Source organism: Bufo gargarizans, chromosome 10, assembly GCF_014858855.1.
Source record: "Bufo gargarizans isolate SCDJY-AF-19 chromosome 10, ASM1485885v1, whole genome shotgun sequence".
In the NCBI taxonomy this organism is placed as follows: Eukaryota; Metazoa; Chordata; class Amphibia; order Anura; family Bufonidae; genus Bufo; species Bufo gargarizans.
Window position 1 is genome coordinate 25268618 of NC_058089.1, and position 22148 is coordinate 25290765.

Here is a 22148-nt window from a genome sequence, read left to right on the forward strand (position 1 = left end):
TGACACAACCCAAACTGGACCTTCACTGCAGACTGCCAGCAATTCATTCATGAATTCTTGTAGGAAAAATAAAGGAATAGCATACCATAGAGCCATAAGAATAGATGCTCCAGAATTATTATTACATGGGGAATGCAAGGCGTTATTAAAACAGACACGTCAGGAGAGGCGAGAGAGGTCCTCTTTAACAAGATTACAGCAATCGTGGCTTAAAAAAACAAAAGAACAAATTTAATCTTGTGTCTCATATATTATTTCTCCGCAGAAGTGAATAATGCACACAGACGTATGGAAGAAAGCAATATTTAGACATAAATTAGCTAGAAAGCCAGAGACAGACAAATATAAACAGAGGAAAGAATATATAGATACATGCAGCCAAGGCCTCGACTCCAGATCTCAAAGGGAAAATTAGAACCACAACATTCAAATTCAAGTGAAAAATGTGAACTCGATTAATCATGAAACAGCATTTATAACCCCCTCTGCCTCGAAAAAGGCCCCAATGAAAAGGCAGAAACGTTGCCACATGAGAAATACAATCTTCCCCTTGAATTGGAGCGCTGTGGTTTTCCAGTATCCAATATTAAGGGCATTATATTCAGGGGGTAATATTAGGGCACACTTAACAACTACCCCATTATTCACATGATTATCTTGGTCTTTCTTAGATTACAACCCTGCACAGGAGAGTGGAAGAACTCTCTAAGTTGTAAGTAGAGATGCCCATTTTGAAGGGCATAAAAAACTCAGGGCTGTCTGTTCAGGCATGTGTCAAGGCACTATCAGTACGACAGGGCTTGGTGCTGAAGCATTGGCATAACACAATAAGTTACGAAGGAGACAGAGACTGCAAGCCAATAACGAGAAGGCCAATGAGAAATGGACGGGTCTTATTTCTGCAGTCATATTTTGTCCAGAGTCCTAGCCATGGCTCCAACATATTCATACACTGCCCCAACCCCAGACAAAAGCTCCTCCAGAAGAGTGAATTAAGGGAGCAGAAGTGAGCAATATTGTTAGGTTACTCATCCACTTTTTTTTAGTTTTCTGAGATGTTACCTTTTAGACATACTATGATCCAGATAGATGCCACCTTCCATATGTAGGTAAAGTCGAGATGGTTAATCGTACAAAGGCGTAGATCTGTACCTAGCGCCCATACAGGAATGGCTTGCAGTCTTGGTGTTCTTCATTTTTAAAGAATTTGGATCAATTGAACCTAAATGCCTCTGCTAAAGGCCCAAGCCCTGGTGTAATGGAAAGGTAAGTTGTGTGTTTTGGCAACACCAAAGGTACAGTTGTTGTGTATGTTACTAGACACTGGCTGGACCCGTCTTCAACTCTTTTCTTTCACATATGGCTTTCTTCACGGGTAATTGAGGTAATAGGCTTCCTACGACAGCTCAGGATATGAAAGAGCTGCAGGTAAGGATCTGTATAGGACCCACAAGCATAAATGGGTTGTGTGTTGTTTTAACAGGTTACAACTCTCAGGAACCGTATTGATCAACTGCAGAAACAGTGAGTAGCTGGTGTTCTCCAAACCCAACCTGCATCCAAAACTTCCCTCAAAATCATAGCCCAAACATCTGTATATAGAACGTATCCCCTTAAATGTCTCCTGTGCTCACTTCTGGGGGTAGGTTCACACCTCTGTTTAACTAATCTGACAGACAACAGCCTTCCGGAGCTCACCGGATCTGGCCTAACTGGGTACTGCCAACTATAATGGGATCGGCTGCTTTCTGTCACGAGTGCAAAGTTTTGGCTGGACAAAAATCACTACATGCACCATTTTTTACTCCTCATCGTTGACACCCTCTACATAACTCCTAGGAAATTAATGCACTACAGTTTGACTTGTGGTTGTGCATCCACATCTACCCACTGCCCAGTTCATTATCATTGGCACAGGCAATCATAAATACCCGTTATCCCCATACAAATGTGAAGGCAATATGACATACGCACTATAAGTACCATTCACTAAAATCATTCCCAAGATGAATGCAATGGAATGTAATTATATAAGACTATGCATGAACTAATCAATTTCCTAAAATAAAAATAAAATAAAAAAAACACTACAATTTAATATGCCATTTCTGATTCCCTTCCTTGTTGCTTCATACCCAATGACCGAATGTTAGGCACAAAAGGGTGAGAATGGCTTTATAAAAATAAGTCATACACAGATTACCCGTTGTTCCTGTTCTGAGGCTTCCTTGGTCCCCCTCCAGTCTCTACTTCCTGGTCCCTCCGAACATGGAAACATGATCACTCAGCCAATCGCTGCCTGAGACGTTAATGTTGTAGCCATTGACCTAGATGTAGAGACTGGCATTGGCCCCAGCACGCTTTGAAACAGGAGCATCGAGGTATCTGTGAGCTACTTCCACAACCTATGAATGGCCTAATTCTACACACAAGAGAATGAGAATGGCTTAAAAAAAAAAAATTTTTTTTTTTTTAGTTCCCCTCAACACAGAAAGATTCCTCAGCCAATTGCTGGCCGAGGCAGGTTCACTGGTGCTACCATTAACTGGCTGTGCCGAGAGGAACCGGAATGTAGATACTGGCAGTGGACTCAGGAACTGTGGAAACAGGAGTGGTGGGGTATCCAGAGCTGTGACTTTTTTTTATACATTTTTTAAGCCATTCATATTTTTTTTCTTCCGGCCAGAAAACCCCTTTCATACAACATTACTTGGGGTTACTATAACATAAAGGTATCATCTCCCACTATAAGTCCAGTATGCTCATGACATACCGTACTACGGTAAAGTATCACAAGTTACAAGCCACTGCTGACTGATTTTTTTGCTTGCGATATCTGAAGTTCTAACCCTCAATTATAACAAGTAAGTAAACTGAGTTTTGCTAACCTACTTCTTCTCTGACCCTGATATGTAAGGTACAGTATAAGCATTTGAGGAACTTGCGATGACTCTCACCCATCAGCAAGGTCTAATACTATCAAAGCCTAAAGGATGCGGCATCCTATAAAGGTGTCCACATTCTTAAAACTATTATAGTATTCCATTCTTTGGGGCTTTTCGGGTGACCATACACATTAGACAGAAATTGGTTCATGATTGAATAGCAATTGATCATCTGGTGAATGATCGTTTCTCAGACGAGTTCAATGAAACCGGGCAAAGGACGAAAGATCTTTCTGAAAACTTTCTTTCAAAGAAAGATCTTTCATTCACAATCTTGACGATCATTCACAGACGACTTGTTTTCAGATGATGTTGGTCTATCCTCAATCGCCTAAAAAGAACATGAGTTGGTAAATTTCAACCTACGTACATTCTTTTCGGTTGAAATCATCTTTCATGAACCTTAGACTAATGTGTATGACCACCTTTAGGACCATGTTGAAAGAGTGAAAGCAATGCAAATCTATGGAAAGCATGCATGATAAGAGAAGGTAGTATGGCATGTGGGAGTATATGCTCAGTCTCACCCAAACTAACATGAAGACATGGTAAGTGACGTAGCATGGGTGTGCCAAATGTGTGTATACAAGGGCTTATTTCTTTCTTCTACCTCTGATACTGTCCTTCTCCCTCTCAGTCCCCTGTCCTGCCTCTTTCCTCTCACCCTTTACTTGGGATTCTCTAGATGGATCTCCTGACCATGATCTTTTTTTCCCCATCAACAGTAGCAAGAAGGCAGCTGGAGGCAAAGGAAAAGTTGGAGGCCGCTGGAAGTAAGCTCCCCCATCAACAAGACCTTCTTCTGACAGAGAGCAGCCCCTCTTCATCCTTCTTTTACCAAACCCAATCCTGCAGGAAGCTGGCTACACTGAGTGCCCCACAAGATAGCTGTCATGTCTTACCCCGAGGGCCACCGTTTTCTCTCTGTGGACTGCTCTGTATGATCTCTTCTCTTTTGTAAATAAAGTGTGAAGCTTCTTACCCTTACAAACGTCTGCTTGTCACATACATTGGACTGAAGACATATGGAAATGCCATTTATCTCCAGATACTGATAAATGAGGCTCTAGTTGTGGTAGTATGTACAGTAGGTACCTTATATGCCCTTTTACTGAAACCCTTGTCATTAGGTAATATTTGAAGCCTTCATTAAATTCGTACAGTATAACCTGTAAATTGAGTGTCACCTATTTTTTTTTAGTAATATACCTAAATCAGAATTTCAGGGAACATTTATTAGATGCGCCACAAAGCCGAATTTCCTCGCGCTTCACGGTAACTTATCAATTTTACCTGAAATGGCATAAAAAACAACAAACACACTCACTTCATTTGTTTAAGAGTGAAGAGACCTCCACAGCCATCTTGATTTAAGATCCCGTGCAAAATCGCGTGCACCGTGACATCATCATGCGTCGCATGAGATTTCGCGCCTGATCTTCAATCAAGATGGCCACAGCAGCCTCTTTGCGCTCAAATGGATAAGGCGAGTATTATTTAATTTATTTCAACTGCAAGCCCTACATTCTTATCTCAGATGCTGAGATCAATGATGGGGGCGTGGCGCAATAACCGTTCCCCATCATTGCACCCACTACATAATTTTGTCATGAAACGCATTTCTTTGTAAAGTTCGGCAAAATTTTCCATAACTTCCCTCATCTCTAGTAATGGCCATCAAAACATTGGACACGCATTTTTAACATACTTTTATGTACATAATTTGTGTGATGATGCAATCTTCAGAAAAAGCTGTTCTATATCTTTGGAAAACTGCTTGCAAGTGCCCAGGTAGGTGGGTTTTCCTGCTCAAAATGCCCACCTTCCTCAACGTCTGCCCCATAGTCTCTCAATGCTTCTTCCCCAAAGTCAGGAGATGCCGCTGCATTTCTCACAATGGCGCAGTGTGCTGCGCTTCTGATTTCACAAGTAGCGCCTGGGCATAGTGGCTCACAGAGGAAAATCGCCCATAGTGGGCACCTTTGCAAGATACGGAGCTGCATCACTGGACATCAGGGGAGGGAAGCATTGGCAAGCTATGGGGAGGAGAAGATGGAAGTTTTGGGCACTTTGAACAGGAAAACCCACCTATTTCCTCACTTGCGAACCTTTTTCCAAAAGAACTAAGCTGCTTTTCTGAAGACTGCATTCTCACACAAATTACACACAGGTATGTTATAAATGCTAATCCAACGTTCTGACGGCCATATCCTCAGGATAGGTCATCATTATTTTTTTTTATGGGGTTATCCAATGAAATGTATTATTATGCATGTGAAATATATTATAACATACAATGCAATAAAAATGTTGTTCACTTTCCATATACATTACATTTTCCTCTCTAGTAGCGCCCCCTGCTGTCGATTATGCTGACCCCCTTCCTGGATTCAGACGTAGACTAACATACTCAGTATCTTCACCTCATAGAGAAGTAGGTGAAGTGGTTCAGAAACCTTCATCCCTACTTCTAAATTCATTGAAATTTACAGCTATATCTCTCTACACGGTGGAAAAGGAAATAGTGGGGACATTATATAGGCATACGTATCTCTGGGGCTATATGTAACACAAGACCATTTTCTATGTAGAATCTGACTACATAGGGTTTGTTTGCTGTCTGTTACCATGGAGATGAATAAGAATCCACAGGATTCATAAGCATAAAAAGTTAGGAAAATGTGAGTCAAGACAATTTGCTAATTTATCAAATTTTTCCTTTTAAAATGCATTGGAACAATCAAAAAATCCTTTAATTCAGAATTTCTGCATAATGTAGACTTTTTTAGGCCAAGCGGAAGTGCCCCCAAAAATTATATCCTCAATATAATTGACCAACAGGAGTAAATAAAAATTCTGTCCAGCAGCCAACATTTTCCCACTCAAAGAGAAAAACCCACAAAAACTGTAAACCAGCTACTAATATATTTACAAATCAAACCATACAAATCAGACTTCATAAATAACACTTTGAACGGCCGTGTCCTTCATTGAGACGGGTGAGAGAGCAGTTCATCAATGTCCATCCTAAGGTTGGTAGTAGACAGGCGCAGGGCTTGTAGCAGCATTCTGCTTGAAATGTTATTCCTGTATTTGGATTTTATGTGATTTAAGTCAGAAAAAGACTTCTCACAGATATAGGTGCTGCCAAACATGGAGGCAAGCTTCAGTCCCAGATCTCGTAGATTGGGGAAGCGTTTCTTATCAAGGAGTTTGAAGAAGGGCACCCCCACCTCTGCTCTGGAGGCAAGGTAAAGGTCCATCTGTAATTCGGATAACTCCAACCTGTAATGTACGTCGGCGTTACTAATATCGACAGAGAGGGGGTCACTGAATAATCGGAAACTCGAGTTTAGCTCACCGAGCTCGTTATACCTTCTGTTAAAGTTTTCAATAAGCGTCTCAATCTTTGGGATAAATCTGTTGAAGTCCAAGTTGGTACCGCTTTCGTTGACTTCATGGAAGAGTTCATTGCAGCACTCGAAATTGGTCAGCTCGTTCTGCAACAGATTTAACTTCAGCAACATGAGTTTGGTCCTGAAAGCAGAGATGTGCTTAAAGAGTTGACAGACGCTCTGATCCTTCTTCTTAAGACTTTGGTTCAAAGAGTTTAAGGTCAGTGTTATGTCCGTCAAGAAGGCGAGAGAACAGAGGAAGTCAACGTCACAGAGACGTTCCTCCAGGAAAGGGTCAGATTTTAATTCTGTCAGAAAGAGGTAAATTTCTTTTCGGAGACGGAAAAACTTACAGAGATAATTCCCTTCATTTAACCAACGAACATGTCTATTCTGAGGTAAATCGCAGCTGGCGGCTTCCAGCTCCTCCAAAAGGGCTTTAAACCTCCTGCGGGTTACACCACATTTCTTGTCTCTTATCATAGTAGTAATTTTTATCACAACCTCCATTATATCAGACATTTTTAACAAGGTTCCCACCATTCCTTCCTCGTGAACAATGCAATGGAACGTCAAACATCCAATGCCATCTTGTTTTAACAAGCCGGCAAGACCAGAGTTCTTTATGACGGTGGACTTGGCACCATCAATGATGCTTACACATCTATCGAAGCCACCATGTTCAGCCAAGGCCATCTTCACTTCCTCATAAACATCTTGGTCTTTCACAGCACCTTGCAAGTGGCATGAGATGTAATAATTCTTCTGATATGTTGAAGTCTTTATCTACCGTACGGATACAGACTATAAGCTGGTTGCTACCAGTGATATCCGTTTTCTCATCTACGGCAATGGAAAAATAAGAGCAGTTCTTCACAGCTTCGTTTACCTTTTGACTGACGTACTGATCCATGACTGAAATGCGGCGGGCGACGGTCTGATGGGAGAGAGACACCGACTCAAAGCACTTGGCCATTTCCTCGCTGCCAAAGGCACGAGCCATTTTGACGGCACACTCTTTAATAAACGCTCCGTCACTGAAGGCTTTTTTCCTTTTCACAATTTCTTCACAGATGAGGAACGATGCCTTTATGGCTGCTTTTTCTGTATTCATGGTTGGCATAGACACTGGAGACTGGTTCTTCAGTTTGGTTTTCAAGTCATTGATCACTGCTAGCCTTAAGTCGCCAGTATATTTGGAGAACTGGAATTCATGTTGAGAGACGTAATGTCTTTTGACATTGTATTCCTTGCAGACCGCTAATATCTGAAGACATACCAAGCACTGGGGTTTGTTTTTGGACTTCACAAACAAGTAATCCATTTCCCAGCGTTGCTTAAATGATCGATTCTCACCGTCGACCTTCCTCTCTCGGGGGGTGCTCAATTTTGGAGAGAAGTCAGTAGGAGAAACCTGAAAAATAAAATACATGAAAGTCACACCTTAAAGTGAAGACGACAAAAACGTATCAACACATATTCTGTTCTGACGGGTCACTAAAGGGTGGGAAAGTGTGCTGGGTTAGGTGTTATCCATGAATCATAGGACATACAGTCGATATAAAAATTCTACACACCCCTGTTAAAATGAGACAAAAGATAAATCATTTCAGAACCTTTTTCCACCTTTAATGCGACCTATAAGCTGTACCACTCAATTGAAAAACAAACCAATCTTTTAGGTGGAGGGAAGAAAATAAAAAAATAAAAAATAAATAAATCATGTGGTTGCATAAGTGTTATAACTGGAGATGTAGCTGTGTTCAGAATTAAGCAATCACATTCAAAATCCTGTTAAATAGGAGTCAGCATACACCTGCCATCATTTAAAGTGCCTCTGATTAACCCCAAATAAAGTTCAGCTGCTCTAGTTGGTCTTTCCTGAAATGTTTTTAGTCACATCCCACAGCAAAAGCCATGGTCCACAGAGAGCTTCCAAAGCATCAGAGGGATCTCATTGTTAGAAGGTATCAGTCAGGAGAAGGGGCCAAAAGAATTTCCAAGGCATTAGATATACCATGGAACACAGTGGAGACAGTCATCATCAAGTGGAGAAAATAAGGCACAACAGTGACATTACCAAGAACTGGACGTCCCTCCAAATCTGATGAAAAGACGAGAAGAAAACTGGTCTGGGAGGCGACCAAGAGGCCTACAGCAACATTAAAGGAGCTGCAGGAATATCTGGCAAGTACTGGCTGTGTGGTACATGTGACAACAATCTCCCGTATTCTTCATATGTCTGGGCTATGGGGTAGAGTGGCAAGACGAAAGCCTTTTCTTACCAAGAAAAACATCCAAGCCAGGCGGCTACATTTTGCAAAAACACATCGGAAGTCTCCCAAAAGCATGTGGGAAAAGGTGTTATGGTCTGATGAGGTTGAACTTTTTGGCCATAATTCCAAAAGATATGTTTGGCCCAGAAACAACACTGCACATCACCAAAGAACACCATACCCACTGTGAAGCATGGTGGTGGCAGCATCATGCCAAGGGGCTGTTTTTCATCAGCTGGAACTGGGGCCTTAGTTAAGCTAGAGGGAGTTATGAACAGTTCCAAATACCAGTCAATATTGGCACAAAACCTTCAGGCTTCTGCTAGAAAGCTGAACATAAAGAGGAACTTAATCTTTCAGCATGACAACGACCCAAAGCATACATCCAAATCAACCAAGGAATGGTTTCACCAGAAGAAGATTAAAGTTTTGGAATGGCCAGCCAGAGCCCAAACCTGAATCCGATTGACAATCTGTGGGGTGATCTGAAGAGGGCTGTGCCCAGGAGATGCCCTCGCAATCTGACGGATTTGGAGTGTTTTTGCCGAGAAGAGCGGGCAAATCTTGCCAAGTCAAAATGTGCCATGCTGATAGACTCATGCCCAAAAAGACTGAGTGCTGTAATAAAATCAAAAGGTGCTTTAACAAAGTATTAGTTTAAGGGTGTGCACACTTATGCAACTATTTTATTTTTATATTTTTTGTCTTCCCTCCACCTAAAAGATTTCAGTTTGGTTTTCAATTGAGTTGTACAGTTTATAGGTCACATCAAAGGTGTAAAAAGTTCTGAAATGATTCTCATTCTTTTACATTACAGAAACCTGACATTTTAACAGGGGTGTGTAGACTTTTTATATCCACTGTAGATCTTAGACCTCATGTACACAAACAAGTGCTGGCCATTCTGTGCATCACTGCACAGGCACCATATGTGCGGCTGCCGCAACGTATCCAGACCCATTCGACTTGAATGGATCCGTGATTGGTACGCAAAACACAAAATATAGAGCATGTTTTTTTTTTGTGGTGCAGAGGCACAGAGAGAAACCTTCCGAATTGCAGAGCCATTTAAGTGAATGGGTCCGTATCTGTGATATGGTGTGCACATGGCCGGTGCCCGTATATTGTGGACCCGCTGTTCGCGGGCTGCAATACAGGCAAACACAAACAACGGCCGTGTGCATGAGGCCTTTTTGTGCGGATGAAAACATCCGGCGATCGGGGGGGTTGAGCCAATAGCAGGGTGCGATGAGGACGAGCCACCCTAGAATCGCGGGAGACACTAGATTGTAAGCTCTTGCGAGCAGGGCCCTCGCTCCTAGTGTTTTAGTTGTTACCCTGTAACGTCTTTTGATTGGTACATAAACCTTCTGAATTTTAAAGTGCTGTGGAATATGGTGGCGCTATAATAGGTGCCCGGGCATTGGGGGTGTCGGTATAGGGGTTTATAAATGACCCCCCCCCCCCCCCCAAAGTATATTAGATACAGATCCTGATGGTATCTGTATTATTATTTTTTTGTGGGGGGAGGAGGTAAACGTGCATCTTGAACAGCCCCCAGCAATACAACATTATTAGGAGACACATCATTGCACTTCACTTATGTAAAGTACCTCTAAGCAGTAATATTACCCTCTCCTGAGCAGTGCGTGCAAAATGCATCCCTAGGAGCTGCTTACCACACAGGACTCCATGGCTGCAGGAGCATCGACGCGGGAAGGCTCCATGATCCCGCACACAGTACAGGAAGTGCGGCCACTGCGGGGAGATTGGCGAGGTCCAGTTCGTGCCCACAGGCTACTTGGACCTCCTAGTCCCTAGATGTCGCTGTCGCGTTGTATCGGGACCCCAGCGGACAGGAAAGTTTTACTATCCCCGGGGTGTGTATGAACTGCGGACCTCCATGTCTATAAGTGGCGCTGTGGAGTCCGTAAGCTATTGTGTTCCCAGCCGCACACCGTAGAGCTGGTAATGGTTTTACGGCGTTCGCTTGGACCTCCGAACCTGTAGGTGGCGCTGCGTTTTCGCATTAGGAAGTGTAACCCCCTCCCGTTTCCCCAGCGCTGTGCTGAGCGCTGGAAAGCAGGACACGGCGAGGAAATGGCCAGCAAAGTGATGTAAGTACCGGTGCTCGGTGATAGCGGCCGGGGCGGTGTCAGCACGCGCGGGGGATTCTCGGGCTTCTCTCTTCCTTGCGGTGTTTCCCCCCCCACTCTGACGTGTCAGGTCCTCGCGTGGATCAAACTTAATCTGGTTCCTGCCGGGGGTGACCTTAGAACAAAGAGTGAGCGGCTATCCAGGGCCGCCTGCTGCCCTCATACCACAGCACTACAAGTCTCAGCATGCCCTGCAACTAAGCAAGTGCAGGGAGAACTGCAAGATCCAGCATGCCCTGCCCCTGTCTACTCTAATTGGCTTTAGTATTATTATTACACTTCTAAAAGGAGTGTTTATTTATTTTTATTTTATTCTTTTTTTTTTATCTTCAATATTATTATCTTTTTTTATATTTGTTTTCATTATTTTGTTACAGTGAGGCCATTCTTGTTATCTTAGGAAAGATTGTGATTTTCTTCTCACTTTTGAAGGTGACCGTGGGACTGAATACCATTGGTCGGCTTTTTAATTTTCTTTAATTTATAAAATTCTTCTTACTTTGATAATTTTTATTTTTAATATTTTTATTTTTTTTCAAATCTAATTTTCCTTCACACTATGACCATATGGTCAGCGTTTCATCCCTGAAGGTCCATGAGATCCCAGACCAGCCATGGATGGGATCCATGTTATATCAGTGGTTTTCACAGACCCATGGATGATAACGTGCGTGGGGGAGCCATAATCTCGGACACAATAAGGCGTACTTCTGTGATGTCACCGCGGACCTATGATCAGTAAAAAAAAAAGCCACTGACGTGTGAATACCCTCAATGAGTACTTGAGCGGTCCGTAGAGACCATAGACAGCATGTGACCGTGATTTATTGACATGTGCAAGAGCCCTTAATAGGGTTTTATGACATTTTACTACAGTTTCTGATAGGTGGGGGGCCGACACCTGGGACCCCCTTCGATCAGCTGTTTGAGAAGTTACGCCGTTCGCAGTAGCCCCGCAGCCTTTTCTCTGATCACCAAGCACAGCGGCGTCCATTTGATAGCGGCTTGGTAGCTTAGCCTCATTTGCTTTAATAGGGTGCCTTATCAAATAGCTGATCGGCAGGGGTCCCTGGTGTCGGACCCCCACCGATCAGATACTAATGACCTGTCCTGAGGTTAGGTCATCAGTAGAAAAGTCTCAGAAAATCACTTTAAGGCTCCATTCACACGTCCGCATCTGTTCCGCAATATCGGGAACGGGTGCGGATCCATTCATTCTCAATGGGGCAGAACAGGATGCATCCGCATTTCCGAAACTCTTGTATCATCTCAGACATTGGGGATCTATCGCTAGGATATGACCCCAATGTCTGATGGGTGCGGGTCCCACCTCTTTAGAACGGAGCCTGCAAAGTTAAGGAGAGCACACTGTGCATGCGCCCTCCATTCATTTCTATGGGAGTGGCAAAAATAGCTGAGCTGCGCGCTTGTCTATTTTCAGACGTCCCATTGAAATGAATGGGAGTTGGCCGCTCATGTGCCTTTCTTCACTTTGCGGGTTCCATTCTTAAGATAGGTGGGACTTCCTGACTCTCCTCTGACAGATGGCGGGAAGACGAGGATCTGGGGCGAAATTAATGTTTTTGCTCGATCCTTTAGTTCTCCTGGGAGACGAGCTGCCTCCAGAACTGTCTGGCAGCGGGTTCCTCCACTCTCCCTGTCGAATACTGAGCAGAAGGTCTATGGCAGGGATGGCCAACCTGTGGCTCTCCAGCTGTTGTAAAACTACAATTCCCACCATGCCCTGCTGTAGGCTGAAAGCTAAAGGCAGTTTGGGCATGCTGGGAGTTGTAGTTTTGCAACAGCTGGAGGGCCGCAGGTTGGCCATCCCTGGTCTATGGGGAAGCCGGAAGGAAGTTGGGAGAGGTAGCTGCCGACCGCTTTAGACAACATGGTCGTTCAGGTTAATGATAATCCCTTGCTGCAGTTCTCTCTGGCATTGCACAGAACCACGAATCGATTTGCATAAGGCCTCATGCACACGACAGGTTTTTTTCACGGTCCGCAAAAACGGGGTCCGTGATCCGTGACCGTTTTTTCGTCCGTGGGTCTTCCTTGATTTTTGGAGGATCCACGGACATGAAAAAAAAGTCGTTTTGGTGTCCGCCTGGCCGTGCGGAGCCAAACGGATCCGTCCTGAATTACAATGCAAGTCAATGGGGACGGATCCGTTTGATGTTGACACAATATGGTGCCATTTCAAACGGATCCGTCCCCATTGACTTTCAATGTAAAGTCTGGAGTTCTTTTATACCATCGGATTGGAGTTTTCTCCAATCCGATGGTATATTTTAACTTGAAGCGTCCCCATCACCATGGGAACGCCTCTATGTTAGAATATACTGTCGGATATGAGCTACTTCGTGAACCTCAGATCCGACAGTATATTCTAACACAGAGGCGTTCCCATGGTGATGGGGACGCTTCAGGTTAGAATACACTACAAACTTTGTACAAGACTGCCCCCTGCTGCCTGGCAGCACCCGATCTCTTACTGGGGGATATGATAGCACAATTAACCCCTTTAGGTGCGGCACCTAAAGGGGTTAATTGTACTATCATATTCCCCTGTAAGAGATCAGGGCTGCCAGGCAGCAGGGGGCAGCCCCCCCCCCCTCCCCAGTTTGAATATCGTTGGTGGCACAGTGTGCCCCCACCATCGGCCCCCCCTCCCTCCCTCTATTGTATTAAATCGTTGGTGGCACAGTGTGCCAACCACCATCGGCCCCCCCTCCCTCCCTCTATTGTATTAAATCGTTGGTGGCACAGTGTGCCAACCACCATCGCCCCCCCCCTCCCTCTATAGCAGTAACATTGGTGGCAGTGTGCGGTCTCAACAGTAGAAGATTCATACTTACCTGCTTGCTGCTGCGATGTCTGTGTCCGGCCGGGAGCTCCTCCTACTGGTAAGTGAAAGGTCTGTGCGGCGCATTGCTAAAGAACTGTCACTTACCAGTAGGAGGGGCTCCCGGCCGTTCACAGACATCGCAGCAGCAAGCAGGTAAGTATGAATCTTCTACTGTTGAGACCGCACACTGCCACCAATGTTACTGCTATAGAGGGAGGGGGGGGGGGGTGCGATGGTGGTTGGCACACTGTGCCACCAACGATTTAATACAATAGAGGGAGGGAGGGGGGCCGATGGTGGTTGGCACACTGTGCCACCAACGATTTAATACAATAGAGGGAGGGAGGGGGGGGGCGATGGTGGGGGCACACTGTGCCACCAACGATATTCAAACTGGGGAGGGGGGGGGGGGGTCTGCCCCCTGCTGCCTGGCAGCCCTGATCTCTTACAGGGGAATATGATAGTACAATTAACCCCTTTAGGTGCCGCACCTGAAGGGGTTAATTGTGCTATCATATCCCCCTGTAAGAGATCGGGTGCTGCCAGGCAGCAGGGGGCAGTCTTGTACACAGTTTGCAGTGTATTCTAACTAGAAGCGTCCCCATCACCATGGGAACGCTTCTGTGTTAGAATATACTGTCGGAAATGAGTTTTCACGAAGTGAAAACTTAGATCAGAAAAAGCTTTTATGCAGACGGATCTTCGGATCCGTCTGTATGAAAGCAACCTACGGCCACGGATCACGGACACGGATGCCAATCTTGTGTGCATCCGTGTTCTTTCACGGACCCATTGACTTGAATGGGTCCGTGAACCGTTGTCCGTCAAAAAAATAGGACAGGTCCTATTTTTTTGACGGACAGGATACACGGATCACGGCCTCGGCTGCAAAACGGTGCATTTTCCGATTTTTCCACGGACCCATTGAAAGTCAATGGGTCCGCGGAAAAAAACGGAAAACGGCACAACGGCCACGGATGCACACAACGGTCGTGTGCATGAGGCCTAAAATTGCAGCAGAAATCCAGTGGTTTAGGCCGGCAGGACTGCAGCAAAAGCCACAATATGTGAACCCCTGCTGGACCATAGGGAGGAGCAGCCTGTAATTATCCAGCTTCCATCAAACTACATATGGCAGGGCCATCTGCTGCTGTTAGATCGGAGCTGCCAGGTCATATATAGTCCAGTAATTTATATATTGCCTGATCTGCTTACACATATGATCTGGATATATGTTCCCCCAGGACTGTTGACACATGGCGGAAATTTCAGCAGTGGATTTACTTGCAAATCGTTGCAAAATCTAGAGTAAAAATCCGCTAGTGCTGCATGTGAATTTGCTTGAGGATCTCTACACGGATTCACTGCTTACTTTGCCCCACTGCATTGCAAATCGTGAAATCCGCAGTGTAAGGCCTCATGCACACGACCGTTTTTTTTTTAAGGTCCGCAAAAATGGGGTCCGTCATCCGTGACCGTTTTTTCGTCAGTGGGTCTTCCTTGATTTTTGGAGGATCCACGGATATGAAAAAAAAAATCTAAGTCAAGTTTGCCATTGAAATGATAGGAAAAAACGGATCACGGACGCGGATGGCAATATTTTATTTCTAAATAAGGATATATTTTTTCTAAAATGAAACACATCCCCTGCACTACAAATCCCAGAATGGCCATTTACAGGCAGTGATTGTTGGTACCTTTCTTGGTGTTGGATCATAGCAGTTTGGTAAAAAAAAAAGTTTTTTCAGTTGTATTTTAAGGCTCCCGACTTAGGCTACTTTCACACTAGCGTTCATAGGTCCGTTCGTGAGCTCCGTTTGAAGGGGCTCACGAGCGGACCCGAACGCCTCCGTCCAGCCCTGATGCAGTCTGAATGGAGCGGATCCGCTCAGACTGCATCAGTCTGGCGGCATTCAGCCTCCGCTCCGCTCGCCTCCGCACGGACAGGCGGACAGCTGAACGCTGCTTGCAGCGTTCAGCTGTCTGCCTGGCCGTGCGGAGGCGAGCGGATCCGTTCAATGTAAGTCAATGGGAACGGATCCGCTTGAAGATGTCACCATATGGCTCAATCTTCAAGCGGATCCGTCCCCCATTGACTTTACATTGAAAGTCTGAACGGATCCGCTCAGGCTACTTTCACACTTAGAATTTTTTCTAAGTTATTAATGCAGACGGATCCGTACTGAACGGAGCCTCCGTCTGCATTAATATGATCGGATCCGTTCAGAACGGATCCGATCGAACGCTAGTGTGAAAGTAGTTAAGAGTTTCTGAGATTTTTATACTATATGACCTAACCTGCTTTGAGAAGGCAGTGGCTCTCCTGTGATCACTGCTGCCTTCTCGCGGCTCACCAAGCACAGCGCCGTACATTGTATAGCTGTTGTGCTTGGTATTGTGCTCAGCTCCCTTCACTTTGAATAGGGCTGAGCTGCTCCTAGGCCACGTGACCGATGAACACGACGTTACTGGCCTAGGAATAGCTGTGTAAAGGCCGCGGCGCGGTCGAGAGCGCCGGTGCCTTCTCATATAGCTGATCGGCAGCAGTCCCGGGTGTCGGACCTCCACCGATCAGATACTGATGACCTATCCTGAGGATGGGTCATCGGTATCAAAATCTCGGAAAACCCCTTTAATAGTTTCTGGCAGTAATCCTAGATTGTTAGTGGGACATCTACATAGTGGATACAAGCCATATCTCAGGAGATTACCCTGCTGCATCAAGAAATGCCACCTTCTATAGAAAAGGATTCCCACTGGTGCATATAGTTAGTTCCACCCTCTGACTCCTGCTGGGAATATGGCCACTGGTACCCAGGGACAGAAGAGGAAATAAAGGATCAGGCAAGTTGAATTGGGTTGTTTTCTACAGATATCTATTTTAAAGTTCCCATCATTGCACAAAAAAAAAAAGCCAGTGTTATTGGTTCAAAGCTACAGTGCTGCTACTACTACTACTCCCATTATTTGCCATGTTCTCAACGCATGAACTTTCATAGACGTCAACAGAAGTAATGGTGCCAGTAGCGGACTGATTGGCTACGTGGTTTGTGAGATCCTTCCAGCTCGGATGCACTTACCCCACATTTTGCCCCCGACACCTGCCGTTGGTGGAGAGGCAGGGCCACCAATACACATTAGGTGATGATGGGTAGGGTAAAAAAAATAGATTTTTGGGCTCCCCGGGTCCCACTTCTGAAATGAGCAGTCCACTGCTGCATTCACTTCTATGGGAGTGACACAGACTCATTCAGGGTACGTTCACACTTCACACACAATATATTTGGGATGGATTCTCCACCAAAAAACTGCCCCAAAATCGCGTGCTGACTTTCTCCCTTGATTTGAAAAGAGGAACCCACATTTGAATTCGTACAGCGCCTTTTTTTTTTTTTTTCAGCTTGCGGTTTTAAAACCACACAGTGGAAAAGAGAAGTGGCGTCCTCTTTTTACGTGAATTCTGCGTCCAGAGTTACCATTCAAATAGGCAGGATGAAAATAATGTTTCAGCAGTGTTTCCGGTTCCGTTTTTCCGTATGACGTATACAGTAATTACATAGAAAAAAATTGGGCTGGGCATAAAATTCTCAATGGATGGTTCAGCAAAAACGGAATGGATACGGAAGACATACGGAGTACATTCCGTATGTGTTCCTTTTTTTTTATTTATTTTTTGCGGACCCATTGACTTGAGTGGAGCCACGGAACGTGATTTGCGGGCAATAATTGGACATGTTCTGTCTTTGAACGGAAATATGGAAACGGAATGCATACGGAGTACATGCTAGATCGCACAGGGCACGGGTTCTTTTGTTTTCAATAACACACTGCCAGACGGAAACTTCCACCCGGCAGTGTGTTCGGTGACGTCACCGGCTCTGATGGGCAGGCTTTAGCGCTGCCCTAGCCGTTTTACTGGCTAAGGCAGTGCTAAATCCCGCCCATCAGTGCTGATGACGTCACCGGGGTTCCTGGCAGCCCCATGGAGAGCCCCGGTACGTCATCGGATCTCCAAAAAATGCCTTTGACCTGCGCGATTTGAGCTCCGATGCACAAGTCAGGGGGGCTGCCGGGGTGAAAATGGAGGGATGTCCGGGTTCAGCTCTGAACTCGGACAACCCCTTTAAGGACCAGACTGATTTTTGCAAATCTGACCAGTGTCACTTTATGTGGTGATAACTTTAAAATGCTTTTACTTATCCAGGCCGTTCTGAGACTGTTTTCTCGTCACATATTGTACTTCATGTAAATTTGAATCAAAATATTTCATTTTTATTTATAAAAAAATACCAAATTTACCCCAAATTTTTTAAAATTTGCAACTTTCCTAATTTAAATTTCTCTGCTTTTAAAACAGATAGTGATACCTCATATAATAATAGTTATTACTTTACATTTCCCATATGTCTATTCATGTTTGGATCATTTTGTGAATGCCATTTTATGAGCGCACAGCTCATAGCCAGGCTATGAGCTGTGCGCTGCGATTGGCCAGCAGTGCAGCAAGGGACACGCCTCCTACAAGAAATCAGTCAGAGGGAGCGCAGACACCGGAGCCTATACCGGGCGAACGGAGCGGCGCCCAGACTTACTAGTAAGTGCAGGGGGACCCCTGGGCGCCGCTCTGCCCACTGATCTAGTTAGTTTTTAGTTTGTAGCAGGCATCCTCAAACTGCGGCCCTCCAGCTGTTGTAAAACTACAACTCCCACAATGCCCTGCTGTAGGCTGATACCTGTAGGCTGTTCGGGCATGCTGGGAGTTGTAGTTTTGCAACAGCTGGAGGGCCGCAGTTTGAGGATGCCTGGTTTGTAGAGTAGTGAAAGGTCCTCTTTAAGGACTTGGCCATTTTTTGCAAATCTGACCAATGTCACTAAGTGCTGATAACTTTAAAACGCTTTGACTTATCCAGGCCATTCTGAGAGTGTTTTTTCGTCACATATTGTACTCCATGACACTGGTAAAATGAAGTAAAAAAAATTTCATTTTTATTTATAAAAAAAAAAATACAAAATTTGTAAAAAAAAAATGGCAAACTTCCAAGTTTCAATTTCTCTACTTTTATAATACTTAGTAATACCTATAAAAATAGTTATTTACTTTACATTCCCCATATGTCTACTTCATGTTTGGATGAATTTGGGAATATTTTATTTTTCGGGGATGTTTCAAGGCTTAGAAGTTTAGAAGAAAATCTTGAAAATTCTGTAGTTTGCAGAAACACCCCATATGTGGCCGTAAACTACTGTACGGGCACACAGGGCGTAGAGGGAAAGGTGCGCCGTATGGTTTTTGGAAGGCAAATTTTGCTGGACTGTTTTTTTGGACACCATGTCCCATTTGAAGCCCCCCTAGAGTAGAAACTCCATAAAAGTGACCCCATCTAAGAAACTACACCCCTCAAGGTATTCAAAACTGATTTTACAAACTTTTTTAACCCTTCACTTTAAAAAAAAAAAATTTGACCCAGACCCACTTGCTTCTTGAAGATCCATTGGGTCTGATGTCAGTATAATACAGTACAGTACTCTATATAGTGTATTGTACTGTATTTTACTTACACTTTGTCTGAACAGATCTATGCCTTTAGCACAGACCTGTTCAGCAACATGGACAGCAGGATGCCTGAGAAGGCGTCCTGTTGCCATGGGAACCTTCCCCATCTGCCAAAACTGAGCAGACTGGGAAGGGGAAGGAGGGGGGGGCTCCCTCCCTCTGTGACCCCATCCTGTCTGGGGGCTGCAAAGGCACAGCAGCCCCCCGATGGGAGAGGGAGGGAGCTCCCTGACTGTTAACCCTTTTCCATACAGCGGTCTGTACGGACCGCGGTATGGAAAGGGCTAAACGGCTGACATCACAGCACAGATGTCAGCCGTTTATACCAGAGCCAGCATAAAATCATTCAGGGGCAAAGGGGGGGGGGGATAATCTTTATTTTGGGCATTTTAAAGGGACAGAGGGGATCAGAAACTACAGAAAGCGCTGCAAACCGCAGGTCTGAATTGACCTGCGGTTTGCTGCGATCGCCGATACGGGGGTTGTGACAGGATGCCCGCTGAATGATTTCAGCGGGCATCCTGTTCCGATTAACCCCCGCATTGCCGCAATCCCGTTTTAAACTTATGATGTACCGGTACATCATGGGTCCTTAAGGACTCGGGAAACATGCTGTACCGGTACGTCATGCGTCCCTAAGGGGTTAAGGACCAGTTCAGGTCTAAAGTCACTTTGTGAGGCTTACCTAATAGAAACCACCCAAAAATGACCCCATTTTAGAAACTACACCCCTAAAGGTATTAAAAACTGATTTTACAAACGTTGTTAACCCTTTCGTTGTTCCACAAGAATTAATGGAAAATGGAGATGAGATTTAAGAATTTCACTTTTTTGGCAGATTTTACATTTTAATCATTTTTTTTTTCCCCCCGCTAACAAAGCAAAGGTTAACAGCGAAACAAAACTCAATATTTATTGCCCTGATTCTGTAGTTTACAGAAACGCCCCATATGTGGTCAAAAACTGCTTTATGGCCTCACGGCAGATTTTGATGGACTGTTTTTTTTATGACGCCATGTCCCATTTGAAGCCCCCCTGATGCACCACTAGAGTAGAAACTCCAAAAAAGTGACCCCATTTTGGAAACGAAACACCCCTCAAGGTATTTAAAACTGATTTTACAAACTTTGTTAACCCTTTAGGTGTTCCACAAGAATTTATTGAATATGGATATGACATTTTTTGGCAGATTTTCCATTGTTATCATTTTTTTCCGCTAACAAAGCCAGGATTAACAGCCAAACTGAACTCAATATTTATTACCCTGATTCTGTAGTTTACAGAAACACACCATATGTGGTCGTAAACTGCTGTACGGGCACACGGCAGGGCGCAGAAGGAAAGGAACGCCATATGGTTTTTGGAGGGCAGATTTCACTGGGATAATTTAACTTGCCATGTCACATTTTAAGACCCCCCCCCCCCCCCCCTAGAGTAGAAACTACAAAAAAAGTGACCTCATTTTGGAAACTACGGGATAAGGTGGCAGTTTTGTTGGTACTATTTTAGGGTACAGATGATTTTTAGTTGCTCTATATTACACTTTTTGTGAGGCACGGTAACAAAAAATAGCTGTTTTGGCACTGTTTTAAAAAAAAATTTGTTACAACGTTCATCTGACAAGTTAATTATGAGCTATTTTTATAGAGCAGATTGTTAGACGCGACAATACTAAATATGACAACTTTTTTTGTTTGTTTCAGTTTTACATAAAGCATTTTTTTTTTGGGGGTGACCGTCTTATGTAGGGGCTCATTTTTTATTTTTATTTTTTCAGTATGAGATGACTGTTTGGTTCTATTTTGGGGTGCTTATGACCGATTGCTTGCTATTACACTTTTTGTGATGTAAAGTGCCAAAATGACTTTTTGATACCATTTTTATTCGATTTTATTTATTTATTTTATTAAAAATTTTTTTTTTTTTATTTTTTTTACGGTGTTCACCTGAGAGGTTAAATCATGTGATATTTTTAGAGATAAGGTTGTTACGGACGCGGTGATACCTAATATGTATACTTTTGAATTTTTTTTATTTTAGACTTTATACACTAATATTTTTGAAACAAAATTTTTTTATCCTGTTTTAGTGTCACCATAGTCTGAGAGCCATAGTTTATTTTTTGGGCGATTCTCTTAGGTAGGGTACCATTTTTGCGGGATGAGATGACGGTTTGATTGGTGCAATTTTGGGATGCATATGACTTTTTGATCGCTTGCTATTACACTTTTGTGATGTAAGATGACAAAAAAATGACGACACTTTTTTTATTTTTCTTTCTTTTTACGGTGTTCATCTGAGGGGTTAGGTCATGTGGTATTTTTATAGAGCAGGATGTTATGGACGCGGCGATACCTAATAATAAGTATACTTTTTTTTATTTGTTTTACATTTAACACAATAAAAGCATTTTTGAAACAAAAAAAAAATCATGTTTTAGTGTCTCCATAGTCTGAGAGCCATATTTTTTTATTTTAATTTTTTTTATTTTTTTTGGGCTCATTTTTTGCGGGATGAGGTGACTGTTAGATTGGTACTATTTTTAGGGGACATACGCCTTTTTGATCGCTTTGTGTTGCACTTTTAATGATGTAATGTGACAAAAATGTTTTTTTTTTTTTTTTACACAGAATTATTTTTTATGGTGTTTATCGAACGGGATGGATCATGTGATATATTTATAGAGCCGGTCGTTACAGATGCGGTGATACCTAATATGTGTTTTTTTTTATTTTTATGTTTTTTATTATAAAAATAGAGGAAAGGGGCGTGTTTTTATTCAAAACACTTTGGGGGTCTGATCCCCTCTGCAATGCATTACAATACATCTCTGTTGTAATGCATTGCTTGTTTGTGTACTACAGTGAGGCTGGATCTCCTGGGCACCCGTAGAAGGCAGGTCCCGATGCCATGCAAGGCACTGGGCAGCCTGTGCACGGCATTGGACTGCCTTCTAACACATCGAGTCCCCGCC

General features: G+C 43.8%; 3 protein-coding genes across 29 annotated transcripts in view; 2 read left to right on the forward strand and 1 right to left on the reverse strand.

Annotated features, from left to right (window-relative positions):
* TNNT3 (troponin T3, fast skeletal type) overlaps positions 1 to 3932 on the forward strand; it is a 46380-nt gene extending 42448 nt beyond the window's left edge. For 17 of the 19 annotated variants that reach the window (XM_044271105.1, XM_044271107.1, XM_044271108.1 and 14 more), the window contains 2 exons: positions 1484 to 1524; positions 3671 to 3932. In XM_044271105.1, coding sequence (XP_044127040.1) covers positions 1484 to 1524; positions 3671 to 3722 — 93 coding nt within the window. In that variant the 3' untranslated portion in view covers positions 3723 to 3932. Of the gene's footprint in view, positions 1 to 671; positions 713 to 1483; positions 1525 to 3670 lie in introns of all 19 variants that reach the window. The other 2 variants (XM_044271106.1, XM_044271112.1) reach the window with 1 other exon arrangement.
* A 1748-nt stretch (positions 3933 to 5680) lies between these two features.
* Positions 5681 to 22148, reverse strand: part of LOC122921123 (general transcription factor II-I repeat domain-containing protein 2B-like) — a 250262-nt gene continuing 233794 nt past the window's right edge. For 4 of the 7 annotated variants that reach the window (XM_044271093.1, XM_044271095.1, XM_044271098.1 and 1 more), the window contains one exon: positions 5681 to 7754. In XM_044271093.1, the coding sequence (XP_044127028.1) occupies positions 5933 to 7036 (1104 nt within the window). In that variant the 5' untranslated portion in view covers positions 7037 to 7754 and the 3' untranslated portion in view covers positions 5681 to 5932. Of the gene's footprint in view, positions 7755 to 10248; positions 10478 to 22148 lie in introns of those variants that run through there. The other 3 variants (XM_044271094.1, XM_044271099.1, XM_044271097.1) reach the window with 2 other exon arrangements.
* The window catches only part of MRPL23 (mitochondrial ribosomal protein L23), a 30962-nt gene continuing 19418 nt past the window's right edge, over positions 10605 to 22148 (forward strand). Inside the window, exon 1 of one of the 3 annotated variants that reach the window (XM_044271102.1) lies at positions 10605 to 10733. In XM_044271102.1, coding sequence (XP_044127037.1) covers positions 10717 to 10733 — 17 coding nt within the window. In that variant the 5' untranslated portion in view covers positions 10605 to 10716. The remainder of the gene's footprint in view (positions 10734 to 22148) is intronic. The other 2 variants (XR_006386972.1, XM_044271103.1) reach the window with 2 other exon arrangements.